The sequence below is a fragment of the Zonotrichia leucophrys genome, chromosome 3, assembly GCF_028769735.1.
Source record: "Zonotrichia leucophrys gambelii isolate GWCS_2022_RI chromosome 3, RI_Zleu_2.0, whole genome shotgun sequence".
Taxonomy (NCBI): domain Eukaryota; kingdom Metazoa; phylum Chordata; class Aves; order Passeriformes; family Passerellidae; genus Zonotrichia; species Zonotrichia leucophrys.
Genome location: NC_088172.1, coordinates 108,188,396 through 108,207,556, shown reverse-complemented (window position 1 = coordinate 108,207,556; position 19,161 = coordinate 108,188,396). Strand labels below are relative to the sequence as shown.

Below are 19,161 nucleotides of genomic sequence, written 5' to 3'. Positions count from 1 at the left end.
GCTCTACATGGCACTTTTCTCTTTTAAATTAGTATAACATAAATATAATTTAATTCCAAGGTCTAAACAATTCAAAGGTATATGCAACTATGCAAAAGGTAGTGCACTGCGAATTGACTTGTGTTTGAATGATCTGTGACAATCTGATTAAGAAGCATTCTTCATAAGGTAATCAGCACATGCAGTATCACCAATTACACAGTACTATTTTAGGCATCATACAAAACAGATTCTTTTCTCAAACACAGAAATTTCTTCAAATCCAAGGACATATCTTAAATATTCTTAAAGCACAAACAGAATCATTTCATTAGAAAAGTATCTATGTATACAGTGAAAAAGTTGTACACATTTTGACACAGCTTTTTTTGCAGTATTCTATGATTTAAAGACTCCTACGTATTTCTTGCCTTCTCAAATAAATCAGAAAAACCCTTCTGAGCTTATAATAAAAACACAATTCTACAACACGATTCAGTTCATTCCCTTCCAGTGCCATGGTTCAGAAATAGGTGTAGTGTATGTAACAGATTTATCATATGAATAACCTCCACACATTAAATGTGATTACTCACAAGCTTAACCTTACATGTAAATTTAAGCATTCCATGGAATCAAACACTGGCTCAACACTTCTGTGCTGTAAATTATACACTAATCAAAGATACCATCTTCAGACCATGAGTATTCTTATCCAGAGATTTCCAGATCTTGCCACTGGATTACAACAGGATTTGATGTTTTACTCCAAATAGACTTTCTCTTCTTTCTGCTTTTTACATGCCTAAAATCCAACAGCACATTTTTAAAAGCAACATAAACTACTACATGACATTCTGGATTAGCACTTAATGTTTCTATTTTACTTATTTCTCAAAAGTTCATTTTCTTGCTGCACATGTTTTGTTGAGAAAGGCAGGGCCAATTGAATTTAAACTCTTCATATTACTCCATGAAAACTATAGCAAATAGCTAACCTATCTCTTGACAATAAGAAATTAGGCAGAAATAGCCTCTATTTTCTTTTCTTTAAGAAGATGTTACCATTTTTGCACTGCATTGCTCCAGTCTTAGCTATTTCCCAGGATCTTAAGATGTCAGCAAGAATTTTTTATAAATCGCCTAAACAGGAGAATCCGTAACTTCCTAAATCACATCGTTTATAAAAAATGTCAGCTTCTGTCAGAGCACAGAAAGTTCTTTTAAAGGCATAACTTCATTTTATGGCCCTGGCCAAAAGAAACAGTTGTCTTTTTTTTCTGCATGGTTCATCCCTGGCACTCTATCATTTTCAAAAGTCTCCTTTTTTTTTCCACAGCAAACAATAAAAATTTAAGTTTCAATGTGCTCACTGCAGTCAAGGAATTTCCTCAGCTCCTACTAGTTTAATGAAGCTGTGAAATATGTTACTCTGGAGCACAGATGATCTGTTTGCACAGCTTTCAAAGGATAACTGCACCAGTTCTGAAGCAAAAGGAAAATATCTATTCCTTCCATTTATATGGCCAACAATAACTTCTACATTCTGACAGAATCGTGTGTACACTGGCGGGGAAGGGGAGTTTCAAAACACTTTATCAGGAAGTCCACAATCCAATAAAATGCAGGCTCCCCAGATACTGATTCAAATTGATGCACAGGACTTGACTCTGAAGTTTTGTTTTTTAAATACAGTTACAGTTATTTTTCTCAACCAAGAACAATAGTTTTATTTTTCAGAATAGATTACCTTGATAGATGTGAACAGAAGTCTCTTGAAGGAGAGCAGTAATATTATTCTATCCAAAGGAAACTCAATGCAGTAGAACACTGGGTCTGTCACAATGTACTCATCTATATTACAAGATTCAATGCTCAAGGCAACACTCTTATTTACATTATACTGAAAAATACTCTCAGTGGAAGGTATCCCATTATCCATTAGACAACAATCTAGTAATCTCATAAGGACACATATGAAAACAAATTGCATCTTCCACTTTTGCAAAGGGAACTCTTTGTAGAATTTAAATGGAGACAAGTAACTCCTTATGCAGCTACTGCCCACGTAGTAAATCACGTGAGAAATTGTTATACAACAGCGAAGGCAAACCTACAACACATGACTAGAAGCAGCACAGCTTTTACTCTCACTACCAAATTACAAAATCATATAATATCACAGCTCGAACCTGTGTTTCTGAGAATCCAGTGTTCATTTGAAAGAATAACTTCTTTTTCTAACAAATTTACTTCCTGTCTGGCAAACCCCAGTTATTTATAAGCATTCCATATCATAATTTCATCATCAATATTATGACCTCAGCAATTTATCTCTCTGTATTAGCACTGAAGGATGTTAATAAAAAGTATTTATTTAAAAACATATTTATGACAAAAGGAAATTTAGCTTTCTTTGATGAAGAGCTGAGAAATACAGGACTCCAAAGACTTCTAAAGTAAATATTAAAGACACATTTCTTTACTCAGCAGCATTTACTCTCCTTTCAATAGAGGATGTGGGTTTTATTTACTCAAGTCATCTCTGAATGTTTTACAAATCAGAAGTAAAATACTAACAGCTCCATCACTAACACCTGTTCTTCTTCCCTCCATCACCCTTACTCACACATTCTAAGACATCAGCTAAAAGATGAATACACAATGCAGATGCTGCCAGATAGTTTGACTGAGTACTCACATCATACTCTGCAATTCAAGTGCAAAGCTCGTTGATCTTCTTCCACTGCTTGAAGAGGCAACTGCCGACATGGGGCTGGCCACGGTGCTGCTCATCTGGGTAAACAAAGAAATAACAGCACTTACAATACTTGTATTTCATTTCCAAGAGAGCACACATCTAAGAGATGTATGCTTCACACTAGGTATTTAAAAGGAAGAAAAGATACTTGGAGTAATATGGAAGGTAAAGGGTCTGCATGCAAAAAAAGAAGACTATGTGAGGCAACAGAAAGCTTGAGTTGATGTTTACTGTAACCAAAGTATTGGAAACGTACTATTTCTAAAATAACGATTTAGAAGTATCCTAAAAAGTACCAATGTTTACAAGCATTAAGATAAAAACACCACTTCTCTGGAATAGATGGTATTCCCAGACATCGAATCTCTGCTGCCCAATCATCCTCTTATATTCCTGCATATCCTAACCACCAGTAAATCATACCTACACCATCTCCAACAAGGCCAAAGTGATTCTCACAAAAAGCCAGCTAAAATTTTATGAACACAGAGATCAGAAACTTCCATTATAAAACACCTCCTTCACACACACAAATTCTTAAAACAGAAATGCACTAAAAGAGTGAGACCCAACCACCATCACAATACTCATAGCTCTGAAGGTAGTATCTCTACACAAAGTATTTTACAGCTTTTCCATATAAATATTTCATTCAAGGACTCCAAAGCAAATCCAGGACAATTTTCCTTATATTCTATGAAGTAATTAATAAATCTATATTTTGCTCTTTAACAATATGCAAGTCAAATTGTAGCAGCATGCGGCTACAGGGTTTCTACATCAAATGGCCTTGAGCCATTTAATTTGAAAAAATAATTTCATTTACTAAAGGACTGACTAAGCAAAATTTTATTATGGAAAACTCCATTAATATGGACAAGGGAGTCTCATTTTTCCCTTAAAAAATTAATACAAAATTGCATATTGTGCAAGTCCCCATATAAACAAGATTTATTCTCACTATATCTGTTAGTCTTCCAGTTTGCTACACACTAGTAACAATTGAGTTGCACTGCTCATTTCCTGCACTATTAGTAGCAGCAACCATAAAAACTTTATACTGCTATAGCTTGCTGTTCTGTAAGAGATTTATCTCTCTCCATTTCAAATTTCAAAGGGTAAGATTGTTTTTTAGAATAGAAATCCACTCTACCACTTCCCAGGGCAGTCTTTTCCAATGTTTGACCACCCTTTCTGTGAAGAAAGAAGCTTTTCCCAATATCTGAATCTCTCTTGGCACAATTTGAGGCTGTTTCCTCTCCTCCTATAGCTTTGTACACATGAGAAAAGCAGAACCCCACCTGGCTGTCCCATCCTGTAAGGGAGTTGTGCAAAGCCAGAATGTCCCCTCTGAGCCTCCTTTTCTCCAGGCTGAGCCCCTTTCCAGCTCCCTCAGCTGCTCCTCCTCAGACCTGTGCTCCAGAGCCTTCCCCAGCTCTGTTCCCTTCCCTGACACGCTCCAGCCCCTCAATGTCCTTCCTGAACTGAGGGGCCCAGAACTGGGCCCAGCCCTGGAGGTGACCTGAGCAGTGCCCAGCGCAGGGGACAGTCCCTGCCCTGGCCCTGCTGCCACTGCATTGCTGCTACAGCCCAGGGGCCTTTGGCCTTCTTGGCCACCTGGGCACAGCTGGGCCATGTTCAGCTGCTGTCCCCAGCACACCCAGGTCCTTTCCTACTGAGCAGCTTTTCAGCCACCCTGCATGCAGCACTGCACCAGCTTATTGTTACTTAATACAGCATCCAGCACTTGAACTTGTTGAACCTCATAAAACTGGCCTTGGTCAATTAATCCAGCCCTTCCAGATCCCTTTGTACAGCCTCCCTACCCCACCCAGCTTGGTGTCATAAGTTTAATTTTTTTATTAATGCTTTCATGTAGATTATCAGACTTCAGTTCATCTTCAGGCAGATTCTAATTTAGGTCCCCATCCTGCAAGCACTTATGCACATGTGTAACTTGAATCACAAGTTTACTCCCACTCAAGTCTGATTTTAATCACATGAGTAGTTACACACAAGGCCTAACTGTTGTCAGGATCCTGCCATAATCAGCAGTTACCAGTCATCTAACCTAAACAGTCAGTAAATTAGTGAATGAATTTAAAAAATAAAAAACAAGTAAAAACCCTATTTAACAAAGAAAGGTACCAGTATTTATAGGAAAGCTCCATATATCCATGGAAGAGAATTAAGATGAAGCTGCCTTTGTACCCACCATAGCAGAAACAGCCTAAAGATTTAGAAATTTATATGTATTTGATTGCCCATCACTTCATTGGGAGCAATTAGGATTAATTTTAGTAGCTAAAATTTTAATTTTTGAATATTTTTATATTCAATGCCACAGTATCAATATTCCTAAATAGAGAATTAACAGTGTATCCATTAAAAAAAGAATAATGTTCAAAGATTTAAGGAAGGTTTTTTTTTTTTAATTTAGAGCTTTTAAAAACTTATTACATCATTTGAAGCATATAACTATTTTCTCTGAACATCCATGACAGAGATTGTGCTTTATCTATGAGGTTCTGTTCTGCTAATTTATGAAACATTCTCCCAAAATTCCCAAAAAACATGGGGCCCAATTCCACAGCTGCCTCCTCACAGCATACGACCTGTGATTTGTGCATGTCCTATTCTAGAGCAAATCCTTTCTTAGCTTCCTGCCTTCCAAGTAGACAAGAACAGTTCAATTTAAAAAAATGTGAAGACTTTACATCTCAGTGGCTTGAAAGCTTATCAGCTACTGCTTCAGTACAAACTTGAGTCCTCCTACTGCAACCAAACAATTTAACTTTCAAATCAAGCAGGTGTACAGCATTTTCTTGACATAAAAAACCAACAGCTTGTCAGGCTTCATCAGACCCTTTACAATAATTACTTCCACAGCCCACATTTTGTTTGATGGTTTAGATAATTAACTTCTTTACACATCAAAGCCCCATCCTCCGTATGTTCTATTTCCTTTCTTCCGGACATTAAAAAAAAATAAAATAAAAGATAATTCAAAAGCAGAAGCACTCTCAAACAAATTTTCTTCAGTAAGTACAGCTATCATGAAACTGAAAAGCCTACAGTGATCTTCAATGGGTCGATACACTGTATTTGTTTTAGCTCCAAACTGAAATGCAGCTGTTTGCCATATTCTATAAAATGAATTCAGATGTCCAGATTAAGTCACAGATTATTTCAATGTGCTGCATTTTAATCATGAACTCTAGCAAGAAGATAACTTCTGATTAACACTATTTGGACTGGTAATTTTGAGTTCCTACGCAAGTAGGCTCAGCTTTTATAAATACTTTTCTCCTAAGTAAAACATTGCAACCAAATGCATAGTAAAATACACACATTCAAAGGTATATATAAACACTAACATAAATGTTTAAAAGCATCTACTGTAATCTCTATCTCTTTTACACTGAAGAGTCATAACAGAAAACATTTGTTCCATATGAATCAGCAGAACATAAGCTATCAGTGGAGGGAAACAAATTTTAAGTCATTTCTCATCAGGTTTAAGCCCATCCCTCTCACCACAGTAAGATACCTGGGTAGATTTCTGTTTCATAACCCTCCTTCATATTCATATCCACTCTGAAATTACCAAGCAATATTAATTTACACTAATTTTCCTACAATTAATAAGTGATCTGTATAACTCATGTATTTCTTCAAGATCCAGCTCAGAGACATAAAAATTGGAATTCCAGTGCTCCTAAAAGATGATGTAAGGGTTATACATTCAGGCAATATCCTGTATTAACATGTAAATGCATATATAAAAACCCCCTGCCTTGTACAGGGACATCTTCCTTCACACCAGGTTGCTGAGTGCCCCATCCAAGCTGGCCTTGGACACTTCCAGAGACAGGGCTGACACCACTCCTCTGTTCCAGTGCCTCACCACCCTCACAACAAAGAGCTTCTCTTTGTCTGATCTTAACCTCCCTGTGGCAGCTTCAAGCCATTCCTCCCGGTCCCATCACTGCACACTCTCTCCAGCTCTCTTGGAGCCCCTTTAGGTACTGGAAGGTGCTGTGAGGTCTCCCCTTCTCCAGGCTGCACAGCAGAGACTCAGTCAAGGCTTTTGAGACTCTACTCAGACACCTCCGCCAATCCCCACTGCTGAAATGTCACTGAAGATCAAGGAGAAAGATGCACCCAAAGAGTCACCACAGGACAGTCCTCTAACAGACAGAATGACAGCTGATCTAAACTGATCTAAACGCACTCAGGAAGAGCAAAAGTTAATAGTAATACAGTTTTCACTTCACCATAGGAAAAAAAAAATATCTAAATTTGCACTGGGTCAGTTTAAAACAAATATGAATTTGTGGATTCTCTCTGATGTCTGTTTATAGGCTAAAGAAGGTGCAGGATTACAACAGAATAGCAGCATCTCTGCAAAAATTTTTACATTAAATAACACAGAGTAGAAGTTACCACTACAATGATTTAATTCATCAAGCATATATCTAACATGGTTATCACATCAGTCTTTTCATAAATACATTTCCATATAACCCAAAACCATGCAAAAATTTAAAGACTGACAAATTTTCATTTCTATAAACTCAAACAAAACAGGACGAAAAACCAATATAACTATGAATTAACACAAAATCAAAATTAATGCTTTTGTTTCCACACCCTTTACTTCAGAGTAATTAGATTAACTAGTCTGTTACCAATGAGTATTTCATGGCCTCACCAGCTGACAAGAGGGCATAGGATAAGTCTTCTAGGACTGGAGATGTAAGAACTTAATTAACTACAGGAAATACAGATTTTTGATACTGCTCTTCTTTTAAAAAACAAAAACACACCATAACCCTGCTGAACACATGCAAGACTGGCTGAGCGTATGCTCAAAACTCTTATAAAAAATAAAGTTAAAAAACACCCAATACCCCATAACTAAATGCAAGAGCACATATACTTTGTTTTGCTTGTCACCCACTCTCCCAGCAGCACAAATTAACTGAAAATTAAAACACAAAGTGTGAAGTCCTTAAGTACTCCTGAGCTGTTCAAGCAGGCTGGAACTAGAAACACTCTAAAGGGTCTCAGATAAGCACAGTGCATGTGTGATCTAGGAATAACAAAATAATGACTGATAGTATACAGTGAAATTACTGTATCATCCTCTAACCTGTTCAGGTCAAAACTACCAGCTTTATGGGCAACAAATAAGAAATGTTTTTGCTTACAGGAAATAGGATGAATAACTTTGATATTGTCTAAGCACAGCATCTTAAAAAGCCAAGCAGATAAAGACACAAACTTCCAGGGAACAGCCAGGCCAAATACAGGATTAGAAACAACCTGTGGGCAGGCAGGGACACATCTGCACCAGGTCTGCACACAAGAATATTGTTCAAAGCTCGGGCTGCAATCTCAGCTTTCTTTCATTTTTAATTAATTAACAAAGTACCACAAAGCAGAATGCATGCACTATTCATTCTAAGGATAACACATTACATCTGCTGCAGCTGCTTCCATTTATTACTTGATAGACCAGATTCTTAGGGTAGTTTTATTTTAAACTGAATACCAGAAAGAAAAATTCATCTTATACCTGTCAATGCACAGCCCAGCTTTCACCACCCAGACAAATAAGCATCTCATCTTTAACCATGACACCCTCTTGGAACAGAACATGCTTGGAAAGCCCACACGAATACAAGGAACACAACTGAACATAATTTCCCCAGTCCATTTAAAAGCAATTAAATCATTCATTACCATGTAGAAGTTAGAGAAGAAACATGCATGGCTGATAGCAACAGGTAAAAAAAATCTTCTAATACACGTAGGTGTGGATTTTCATCCAAAGAATAACACATATCCTGATGATTTTATCTTTAGAACTGTCCTGTTCAACATCCCTTAAGAAAACAATCCTTCCTGGTGTCCTTGTGCATTATTTTTACTGAAAAGCCTACATGGAAGCAGTAAACAAGCACAACTTTCTCATTGACTTAGCAAGGAAAGAAAAGTCACTAAACCAACCTCAGATTAAAATAAAACCTTCTGACTCCACTGTGTGCAACAACTGCTGTGTTTTACTCAAAATGACTCTGCATGTCTTCATACTTCAAGCTATTATTTGTCCATCCCCATGTCAGACATGACAATTACTTAAAGCTTCTTCTGAACCAGACCACAGAATGGTCTGGACTGCTGAAAGAATACTAATACACAGATGTGACTGTTCTATTTGAGACTGGGAAATACAGAGAAGAATTTTACATGAGAGCTCTGCCTTCCCATCTGGAGGTGTTTACAAACACTTCCCAGAGTTTCAACTCCAGTCTCATCAGAGCTCTGTCCTTCTCCAGAAGTGATACATTTGTTTTTAACAAGGAAGCAGGCAAAATGAATCTAATATATACACCCACCTCACTCTGAACTGAATGTGCACACTTTTTTTGTAGAGCTTTGTGCCACACTGGCAGTTAATAGCATTGTAAATTAAGCACAAATGACTTTTTCCTTCCTGCCTAAAACTGATTTAAGAAAACAGTGTAAAGACCAAACAACCTGAAACTAACAGCCAAGTTCTCACAGCTTCCAGAATCTGACTCCTATAACCCTGAATTTATTTCAACTTACAGTTTTTTTTTCTTAATACACTGGTATAACAAACCTTCTATATGAATGATTTAATAATTGTACAGAGACACAATTCAGTGGTCATGACCTCCCCATGGGAACCACTGGTCATTTTCAGTGAAGCAAATCCAAGGTATATTCACAGGTCAGCATGTAAGGATGAACAAGGCCCAATAATGACTTGCTCAGTATTTTGCTTTTTCTGACAAGTAAAGCATTCCTGTATTAATATGCAGAGGTCAGGTTAGCCCCATCAATATGTTTCACTGCTCTTTGGCCAGCAAGCAACTCCTTCAGTGAGCATGGGTCTCCATCTGTCTTTAGCTCTATTTAAAGTAAATTAAAATTTAAGGGTTTACTAACAGAGGTGGATTTTCTGTGAAGCATAACCAAGTTTTCATTACCTTTAAACTGTATTTTCCTTGTTATAACTTTCTGTCTAAACCTTCACCTCCTTTTAAAATGGCATCTTCCCAACCTATCACACTGATTACATCAACCCTTCTCCTCTCATATCACCCTGAGCTGTGTTTGATTCCCCATGTGATATATAATTAAAATCATTTCATAATGTAGGTCCACCCTGACCTTAATTGAATATTCCTGCATATCAGGAATATGATCAAGCTATGGCATTAACATATGTACCTAAAATTCCTCATCAGGAACGAGCAGCCAAATCTATAGCTAAGATTATAAAAAAAAATTCCAAATTCTTGTTGTAGGGCTGTTCTTGTTGCAGAAATCAGTGCTTGCCACTATAAGTATAAATTCTCTGGAGGAGAAAACGTCTACTTCCATTGTTGTTCCTCTATTCAACAAATTCAATTAAAACTACAGGAAAAACAGCCATGGCTTTAATTTAAGGCCAAAGCATGAAAATTAGATCTTTAGAAGTTGGTCTAAAAACATGTCAGTAACATTCAGGCCACCCAACCCCTTTCACAGATCTTACACATGATATCCAGTAAGTTCCTGCTAAAATGCATTCTTGTTTACTCAGAAATAAACATTAAGCCCAGTACTGAGGTATACCTGGGAGAAATCAGAAGAATTATCAATATAGCTCTTCACTGTTAAATGCTTTAAAAAATCATATGTTTGAGTGACAGTTCAAGTAAAAAAGCCTACATTTCAGCAAAAGTCTATTGGAAATCACATCTTCCAAACAAGCTCTTGGCCCCTTTTATCCATTACTGCTACTACTGTGATGGCTTAAGGAGCTGTGTGAACTAGAAACTTTGCAGCTGACTGTGAAAGTCTGATTGTAATCAAACACGATACTTCAAACATATGCAAAATACAGGGCTAGAGAAAAGCCAAGGATTATTTATAAATAGAAATTTCACCTGTGATAGCTTGCAAAAGAACTTACTACAATTACTTAAAATTAATAATGACTCCACATAGTACTATGAATGCCAAGTCCCTGAAACACAGATAGCAGATCAAATCAATACCATTTTCAGTACCTTTGACAGGCAGATTTTTTTGATCAGCTCCAGATAAGCTTGTACTCTGAGTCACCACTGCATGGTTCCATGAGAACATAGGCCTAACTAATTTCCTTTTCTTTACATGCTTGTCTATCTGCACATTTGGGTATTTCACAACTGCAACAAGAGCATTAACTCAGTTATTTTCTACGGTATAATTAGGCTGCCTGGGTTTGGCCTGCTGCCTTAGAACACCCTTGCAGTGAGTGATGACCTAGAAAGACACCGTCTAGCTGGTCTCACTGCCCGGGGGCATCACAGCAGAACAGCACCAACGACCTGAACAATGCTGCTCTACTCTGTTGTGTATAGGCAATTCTTAAAACGCTTGTAGCCTGCTAAATTACAGTTTGCTTATGCTGACAAGCTACTAATCAACTCTCAAACAGTTTTGTGCTACCCAGAACTGAGCCCAGGAGGTTATGACAGTCACAGGCTCTAAAGGACACAGAAACCTTAAGAAATGTCTTCAAATCCATAGATTTAAAAATCACAAGTTAAGTGCCACTAAAGGATTTCTTGTTTACTTCTCAGAGACAAAACTTTGAGCTTTTCCTCCTGCAGTTTCAGCAGATTCTGGTTAGACCTCAAGCTTTTCTTCAGAATCATCATAACTAAGAATCTCTTTATCTAACTGAAAACTAACTTTTTTAAACTTCCACAAGCAGAGATAGAGCTTTCAGAAACACTTAATTTTATCCTGTTACAGTTGGAAATGCTACTTCTGGCCATCAACATTCGCACCTACAGAGCAACAACACACAGGATAAAAAGGAACCAAACTAAAAACAAATATGATTTGTATATAAGTAACATGCAAATAGGAGCCTCTGTAAAGTCCACCAAAGTCAACAAAAGGACTGACACTGCCTTGCACACCACTTGGACCTGGCCAATAGTGAAGAAAGATATGCAAAAAGGGAGAGAGGGTGGCTGCACTGCATCCTGCCAAGTAAGCACTGCTGCCTTATACCAAAGGGAAAGCCAGGCCTGTATCAAGGAAGAGATTGATGTGGGAGTTACATAAAACACTTCAAAAGAAAATTTTAGCAAAACACCAACACGGCTGCAAACCTTGAAGCAGATTCACTAGTAGGAAATCAAGTGTCTCATAATAAATCACTAACACTAATGCCATACAGCAAACTTGCACTGTCTGCAACACCAGGTTCCTGCTCCCACTCCACAAACACAGTAATATATATTTTGCATGTATATGTGCTTTGCAGTCATTGACTGCAAATCATCCATTTGTGCAATTTCTTGGAACTTAGAAGAAGTTGATCAGTAAACAGGAAATATAAAAATATTCTAAAGTGGAAAAATCACTTACAGCTAACACAGAGAAATAATCTTCTGGACTGTCACTCCTAAGCTTTTAGCATTTACCAGTAATTTCTGTAAGGACTAATACTTTCTATAAGGAACACTATAGACCCTATGAGAATATTCTGGCATATCAGGAACACCATTAAACTATGGCAGCAATGTATGCATCCAAAATTTCTCATCAAGAATGAGCAGCCAAATGCATAGGACTCCAAATAAGGAGTATCACAGGATTCCAGTTAGGGAATTACCACACCTATTCAGGCAAAACAAACAAAATCCATTTCCTCCAGGTGAAATTTACAAACTAGTCATATTTCACAACATCAGAGTGACACGAAGAAATTAACAACACCCAGCAGTGCACAGTGTACTGCAGGGCAAGCTGTCACATCATTTTAAAGAGTATTTTTAAAAATTATATTTAAAAAGTCCTAGGAACACCTCCTGGATTAGTTGCAAGACGACAAAACGAACAGCATGGGGCACGGTCCAAGGTAACACTGAAGGCCACCAGCAAACGCCGCGCCCCCGGGCCCCCCGCGCCCCCGCCCCGCAGGTACCGCGGGCAGGAACCGCCCCGCTAATGCTCCTGAAGGCCCCAACAACGAGCAGCCTCGCTAAGTTAATTAATAGCAACACACTCTCTAATTGCGTGCTCTCTCTGGTGACTCACTCAAAGGCTCACCCCTGGGGATGGATGGATGGATAGATGAAGAGGCTGAGATGTGCAGGGGAGGAAGGATGGAAGGAAGGTGGGAGCAGCTTGTGGTGCCCGGTCCCCCCACCCCGTGTGCGGACAGCCGAGAGGGGAAAGCGAGGGGCAGGCACTGAACCTCGGTCCTTCCCCTCCACGCGCTGCCTGGACCGAGGCGAGAAACGAGGGGGACGGAAAAGCGGCGACGGCTTCGCGCTGTTCCCCCCGCCCGCCTCCACCGCCACGGCCGCTGAGGGAGGGAGGGGGGGTAAAATGGCGCCGCCCGCGCCGGGGAGGAGCCGGTTCCGCCACAACGGCCGCCCCGCAGATGGAGGCGGGGGCGGCGGCGCCTCCCAGGGCGCGGGGAGGAGCCGGGGCGAGGCGGGGCTGCCGCCGCTGCCGCCGCTTCCTCCCGCCCCCGCCACTGCCGTGCCCCTCGGCCCGCCGTTCGCTGGGAATTCGTGTTAGTGCGTGTGAATATCTCAAAGGCGGCTGCCATGAGGATGGTGCCAGGCCCTTTACAGTGGTACCCAGCCACAGGACGAGGAGAAGTGGCTGTAAAATGAAACACAAGTTCCACCTAGACATGAGTAAGAACTTATTTGCGTTGAGGGTGACACAGCAGTGGAGCGGGCTGCCTGGGGATTTTGTGGATTGCCCCTCTCTGGAGACATTCCAAACCCAATTGGACGCGTTCGTGTGTCACCTGCTCCAGGGGCTGGATGGTCTCCATAGGTCTCTTCCAACCCTAACAATTTTGTGGTCCTGTGAATAACCAATCAGTTAGGTTGGAAAAGACCTCTGAGGCTGTCAAGTCCAACCTATGCACCAGTCACTACCTTGTGAGCCAGGCCATTTCCCTCAGCACCACATCCAGTCTTCCCTTAAACACCTCCAGGAATGGTGTTGCAAGTGCTGCCTCATAGGCCATGACCACCTTTTCCTTCCCCTTCATCCCCAGGCATTGCTGGAGGGCAGCAGGAAGGATCTTCAGGGCTGGTGTGAGTCCAAAAAGCCAGGGGATTTTTGGGAGAGACAGCTGTGGGCGTACACAGGTGTCTGGTCTCAGCACAGGTGCCAGCACACCCTCGTCTCTGCAGCCACATCCCTGTACAGGTGTTCAGAAATAGCAGCGCAAACAACCGACCTGTTCTCATCTTTATTGGAAACACCAATGGATCCTGCTACAGCAATACCCAGTTGTACTATTTCAGCCATGGCATTAATAGTTCAAAGCTAAACCAGGGAGATTTAGGCTGGACATTAGGAAACATCCCTTTAGTGAGCGGGTGGTCAGATTGGAACAGGCTTATGGAGAGGTGGTTGATGGCCTCTCTCAGTGTATAAGGGGCATTGGGACAATATCATTAACTTTGGGTCAGTCCTGACTTTGTCAGGCAGTCGGACTGGATGATAGTTGTAGGTTACTTCCAGCTGAAATATTCTGTTCTTTGCTGAGTTGATTCAGTGCATTGGTGTGGTTACATACCCATGTTTTCCTCTTAATTCCTGGCAATGGTGACTTTCCTCTTCCTATATCTTGCCAGCTCAACAGGTTGATGGGGAAGGGCATGACTAGGTGAGCTGGAGCATTAACCCACCTTTCCTTTCTTCCTTTCAACCTTTCCTTCCTTGGACACCTCCTAATCGTAGGCTTCTGTGAGTTTAGTTTTGTCATTCTGCTCGTCACATGCAGGTTTGTTGGGAGACAGGCTGATGTGTGCCATGGTATAAAGTAGAACTAATAAATGAGACCAACAGAGGTAAATGGAGTAATTATTTGTGCTTTGAAAAAAAAATCTTACTTTTCTCAAAAGTTTGTGGGGTGTTTAACTTCAAAAGTTATGCTCTTTTACTTTGCCCTCCTTAGTCCTTTTTTATTTCAAATTCCTGCCTACACACCAAGCAGTATTCATATCATTTTACTAGGACTCATTCTAAGAAACTGACAGCTTAGAGACTTTGTAATTTTATGTAAATATCAGCATTTTACTTCTTTGGGGGTCTGGATAAGAAAGGGAGGAAGAAGAAAGCTCTGGCAACCACTTCAGTGATCTTAACACTCTAGGGACCATCTGAATTCCAGTTTAGTAGAAAGTAATCTTATTTTCTTTTTCCCTTAGCTGACTTCTGCTGCCCTTACTTCTTTTTTTTTTTTTTTTTTTTTTTGGCTACCACTCACTCTCCGTCCTTCTTGCTACTTCATATAAACATTCTGTCAGTCCCCTCTGCATTGCTTCCTCCCTGTTCCCACCTCCCACATCAGCCTCAGAAAGACGAGGTGATTCTTCAACTCACTGCTGAGTGCTGCCAGCCCCTCTCCCTCCTGCTGCTGCTGCTTACCATTATGGAAGCAAAGCTGATACCAGCCTGAGCACTGACAGCAACAGGGCAAAACACCAAGATATTATCCTGGAGAATGAGAGGCCTCACTCTGCTGATTCTTGCCTGCACAGCAAAGTTTTAAGTTGTTGCTGTGAGGAGGATGGCCCGAACAGTTCCTTCCTGTTATACATTTTAAAATATCTGGGCAACCCCAGCCAAAGTGGGATTATCAATAAGCATTTTCCTGGCAAAAAAGAGAATCAAAACATTCTGTCAGGTTATGAAAAGTACTGCAGAAAAACTCGAGGCAACTCGAGTTTGTAGCCAAATTCTGTGATTTGTCAGAACCTTACATTAAACTGAGGGAGGCAAGGCAGCATATTACTGACATTTCTATGCATATCTTTACATATCTCAGAATTGATAGAACAGAATAATATAAGAACATAGAAAAAACAGAAATTACTATACCAGTTCCATATGGTAATTTTAATACCAGAATTTCTGGGATAATATGGTTGAGCATGTCCAGTGTGAGCTGCATAACTTCCAGGAGCTTGGATAGAGGCAGTGTGACTTGGTGAGGTGCCTGAAAAAGCACTGACAGAAACATTTCCTGACAAATTGTGTTGCTGTGCAGAACCCTTTCGCCTGCACAGCAGGTTACCTGTTCATGAGGGATTGAAGCTCCTGCCCAATGATGAGCTGGGCTGATGAGAGAACATTCCCCCTGTTGCCACCTCTATAGGTAATAACTTCTGGCAGAATAATTGAACAAGACAGATACCTACTGGGTACAAAAAGTCAATACAAGAAAATCTGCTGGAAGAGAAGAGGAAAGAGCACTGAGGTGTTGCTTCTAGTACTGTGCCTTTGTCTAGCTGGTAAAAATGCGGAGGCTCTTCTCTGCTTAGGTCTGAATTCTTAAAATACTTGCAAAGAGGAAAAAAAAAATAAAACATGATTAAGTTTTTGTTATGTATTATACAGAACTGAAAAAGGTCACATACAAAATTGTTTCTCCCTTCTCAGGTCACCTTTCAGATCATGAGGTCATTATGAACTGTCTCAGCACTTTCACAAACTGGAGTCTGCTCAAACCATAATGCTTACAAAGTTTCACTTTGAATAGGCCTGATTTTCTCTGTCATTTGTTTTCACTTTTTATTTCTCTGCAGAACATAAAAAGTCAGAAAAAGATTTTATTTTCCCCCTACATAGCATATAATTTACATCAGTCATCCCAGGAGGTCAGTACCACTGGGGTGTCATTTAAATACAATGAATATAAAGTAATGAAGCTCTTGCTGGAGTGGATGGCCACAATTCTCAGGGAGAGAGAGAGTTTCCAAAGCATGTGGAGAAAACACAACGGGAGACTGAGTGAATTCATCACACCACAAAAATGTCTCCATCCTGTCGACAAAGTCATTAAAGGAAAATGAACCATTGTTACTCTAGACGCTTGCATTCCTTCAGCATAATAACCTCAGTATAGAAGCATTGGGGCAAAGAGAATTTGCACACACAGGAGAAAAAAAAATTCAATCTATGTAAAAAAAAAATGAAAATTCCAGATTATGTAATGAAAGAAATCCTCCATGCTCCAAAGAGGAGACGGAGCCTCTGCAGAAGCCACAACTAATAAGGAACCTTATGCAGCGGTACAGGGCGGTTTCTTTTCCTCCTGCCAACAAGTCAAAGTAAATACCAACCCTGACAATTTTTTTTTTTTCAGATAACCCACAAATTATGTTCTCCTTCAATTACACGAATGTTTCTACCCTTTGCTGATCCATAGCCATCCTGGTTTTTAAGATCCCTTGTTGAGATTTCTCCAGTACCATTTCCCTTTTCATATTCATTTACTTCCAATTTTTTTTCAGTTGCCACTAAAGCAATCTGTGAGGAATGCAGGGATTAAAAAAGTTTACCATGTTCATTTTTATTTGCTTTTTTGGCAAAGGATGTCCAAATAAGAGAAATTGTCACATGTCTACTGAAAATCATAGCATATACCAGTTTATTAAAATAGATTGTACTTCTGAGGATCCTTCTCAAGGAAATACCAGTTTAAAGCCAACCACCGTGCAACCCCTGGTCAGAAAAGGTAGAGAGCTGCAGCAGAAATCCCTCCTTTATTGTAAATTATTCCATGGTGTGGATAAGACTTCTTTACCATACTAACTAAAGAAGAAATATGCTAATTAAATTATTACCATTAATGTCAAAACCATATAGCAATGTAATGGATAGATTACTTTTATTTTTGTTTAAAATACAAAAGAGCTGCCTTGATTTAAGCAAATACTGAAAGGGAAATCTGTTATTTATTTTTAGTAACTGCATGGAGCAGGGAGCCTACTAAAAAGGGAGCAACTTACTGAGGGAACACATGCCAGAAGAGACCAACTTGTACCTGTTAATTACAATAAAAATGTTTGCAGACAACAGCAAGAATGCTATTTATCCATCATTTACAGCCACTGAAGCACAGGGAAAGGAACTGGTTTGCTGGCAAATATCCCAATTAATTGGGTGTGCTATTTATTAGGGTGCTGATTAAAGTGTACTCTGCAATATAATATTTGAGTATAAAGTTGTCAACTCTTGTTCACTCCTGGCTCGTGGGGATGAAAGCAGGAGAGTAGACTAGCACAATATGAAAATAATTATGTATTCTGTGCCAGAACGGATTTGAGGCAATTCCAATGGCTGGAAGTTAAGGACCTGGAGAGACAGAATTAGGCAGCACCGTGATCTTGAGGACAGAGCTTTGTTTTGTGTAATCCAGTTGTGACCAAGACCTTCAATCTGTAGTAGCCATTTTGGACATGCATTAACAGTTCTCTCAGAAGCCAGCCCCATAGGCACACCCTTAAGTAATCAGCATATGAATTAAACATAAAACAAGATAAAAGCATGGTTTTGTTCCCAACTGATCTGAATCAATGCACTTGAAGAAAAACTACTTGAGAGGGGCCCTTTTCCCAGCCACTGACTCCTCCAGCCTGTCCAGTCAGCTGCCCTAACTAAGACTATGCCTTAAATAGTACTTGTTTGCTGTGCCCTTTTCAAAACCATGGCTTCCACAAATGGGGCTGGGAGTTGCCACACATAATCAAGGAAGCACACGCTAATAGTTGTATGTTATCTGATGTAATGCTTGAGGTTTGATCTCAACCAAGATAACCACAGAGCAAACCAAAAACATGATTTGTAGCAGCGAATTTCTGCCTCCTGCATCACTTTTAACTCACCTTGTTAGTACTGAGGCAAGACCTGGGTAGAAGGCCCAACTGGCCATGATTATTAATTATTATTAATGCTTTTGTTCTTACCATAGAGGTCACAGCATTTTGGCAACATCATGCATTGCACCTCTATAGCCAGAGATATTCAAGTATGACGTCTCTGGTTAGAGAGCTCCAGAAAAAAAAGATTCTAAAAGAAAGTGAGATTTGGTGAAGAGTCTTTCCTATGAAACTGACTGTGCCCAAAAAAAAATGCAGCTTTGAAAAGAGATCTCCAGCAGTATGCTGGATATCCTTGTCACCTAAAAATGACAGCAATAAAAGCAGATTAAGTGCCAATTCTCCCAGGCAATGTAAAGAGCCAACTCTTAGTAGCCAAAGACTTCTCTAGCTAAGGGGCAGGTAGCAGGGTTGGCTAGATGTCCAAATGGATCTCAAGGAGCTCCCTGAAGCACAACATTAAGAGAAACTCACCACCCCTATAATCACACCTGCCCATCACTCTGGCTGTCCTGCCTGCCAGCATCTCACTGGAACCACTGCACAAAATGCACAACCAAGGTAGGGCAAGCCAGACTGAACTGGCAGCACACTGATTACCCTAAAACCAGGATTTACTCTGGCAACTACCATATCAGGAGTAAGTTTAAATGGAACCCAGTCCCCATGGTCAATGCAGGCAAAAAAACAGTTCCTCCAAAA

General features: G+C 39.9%; 1 protein-coding gene across 3 annotated transcripts in view; it reads right to left on the bottom strand.

Moving 5' to 3' along the window:
- SUPT3H (SPT3 homolog, SAGA and STAGA complex component) overlaps nt 1-13,149 on the bottom strand; it is a 255,664-nt gene extending 242,515 nt beyond the window's left edge. The window contains exons 1-2 of one of the 3 annotated variants that reach the window (XM_064709906.1): nt 12,872-13,149; nt 2,681-2,775 (exon numbers count right to left, since the gene is read on the bottom strand). In XM_064709906.1, the coding sequence (XP_064565976.1) occupies nt 2,681-2,775 (95 nt within the window). In that variant the 5' untranslated portion in view covers nt 12,872-13,149. Of the gene's footprint in view, nt 1-2,680; nt 2,776-12,859 lie in introns of all 3 variants that reach the window. The other 2 variants (XM_064709907.1, XM_064709908.1) reach the window with 2 other exon arrangements.
- Nucleotides 13,150-19,161: the final 6,012 nt, after the last annotated feature.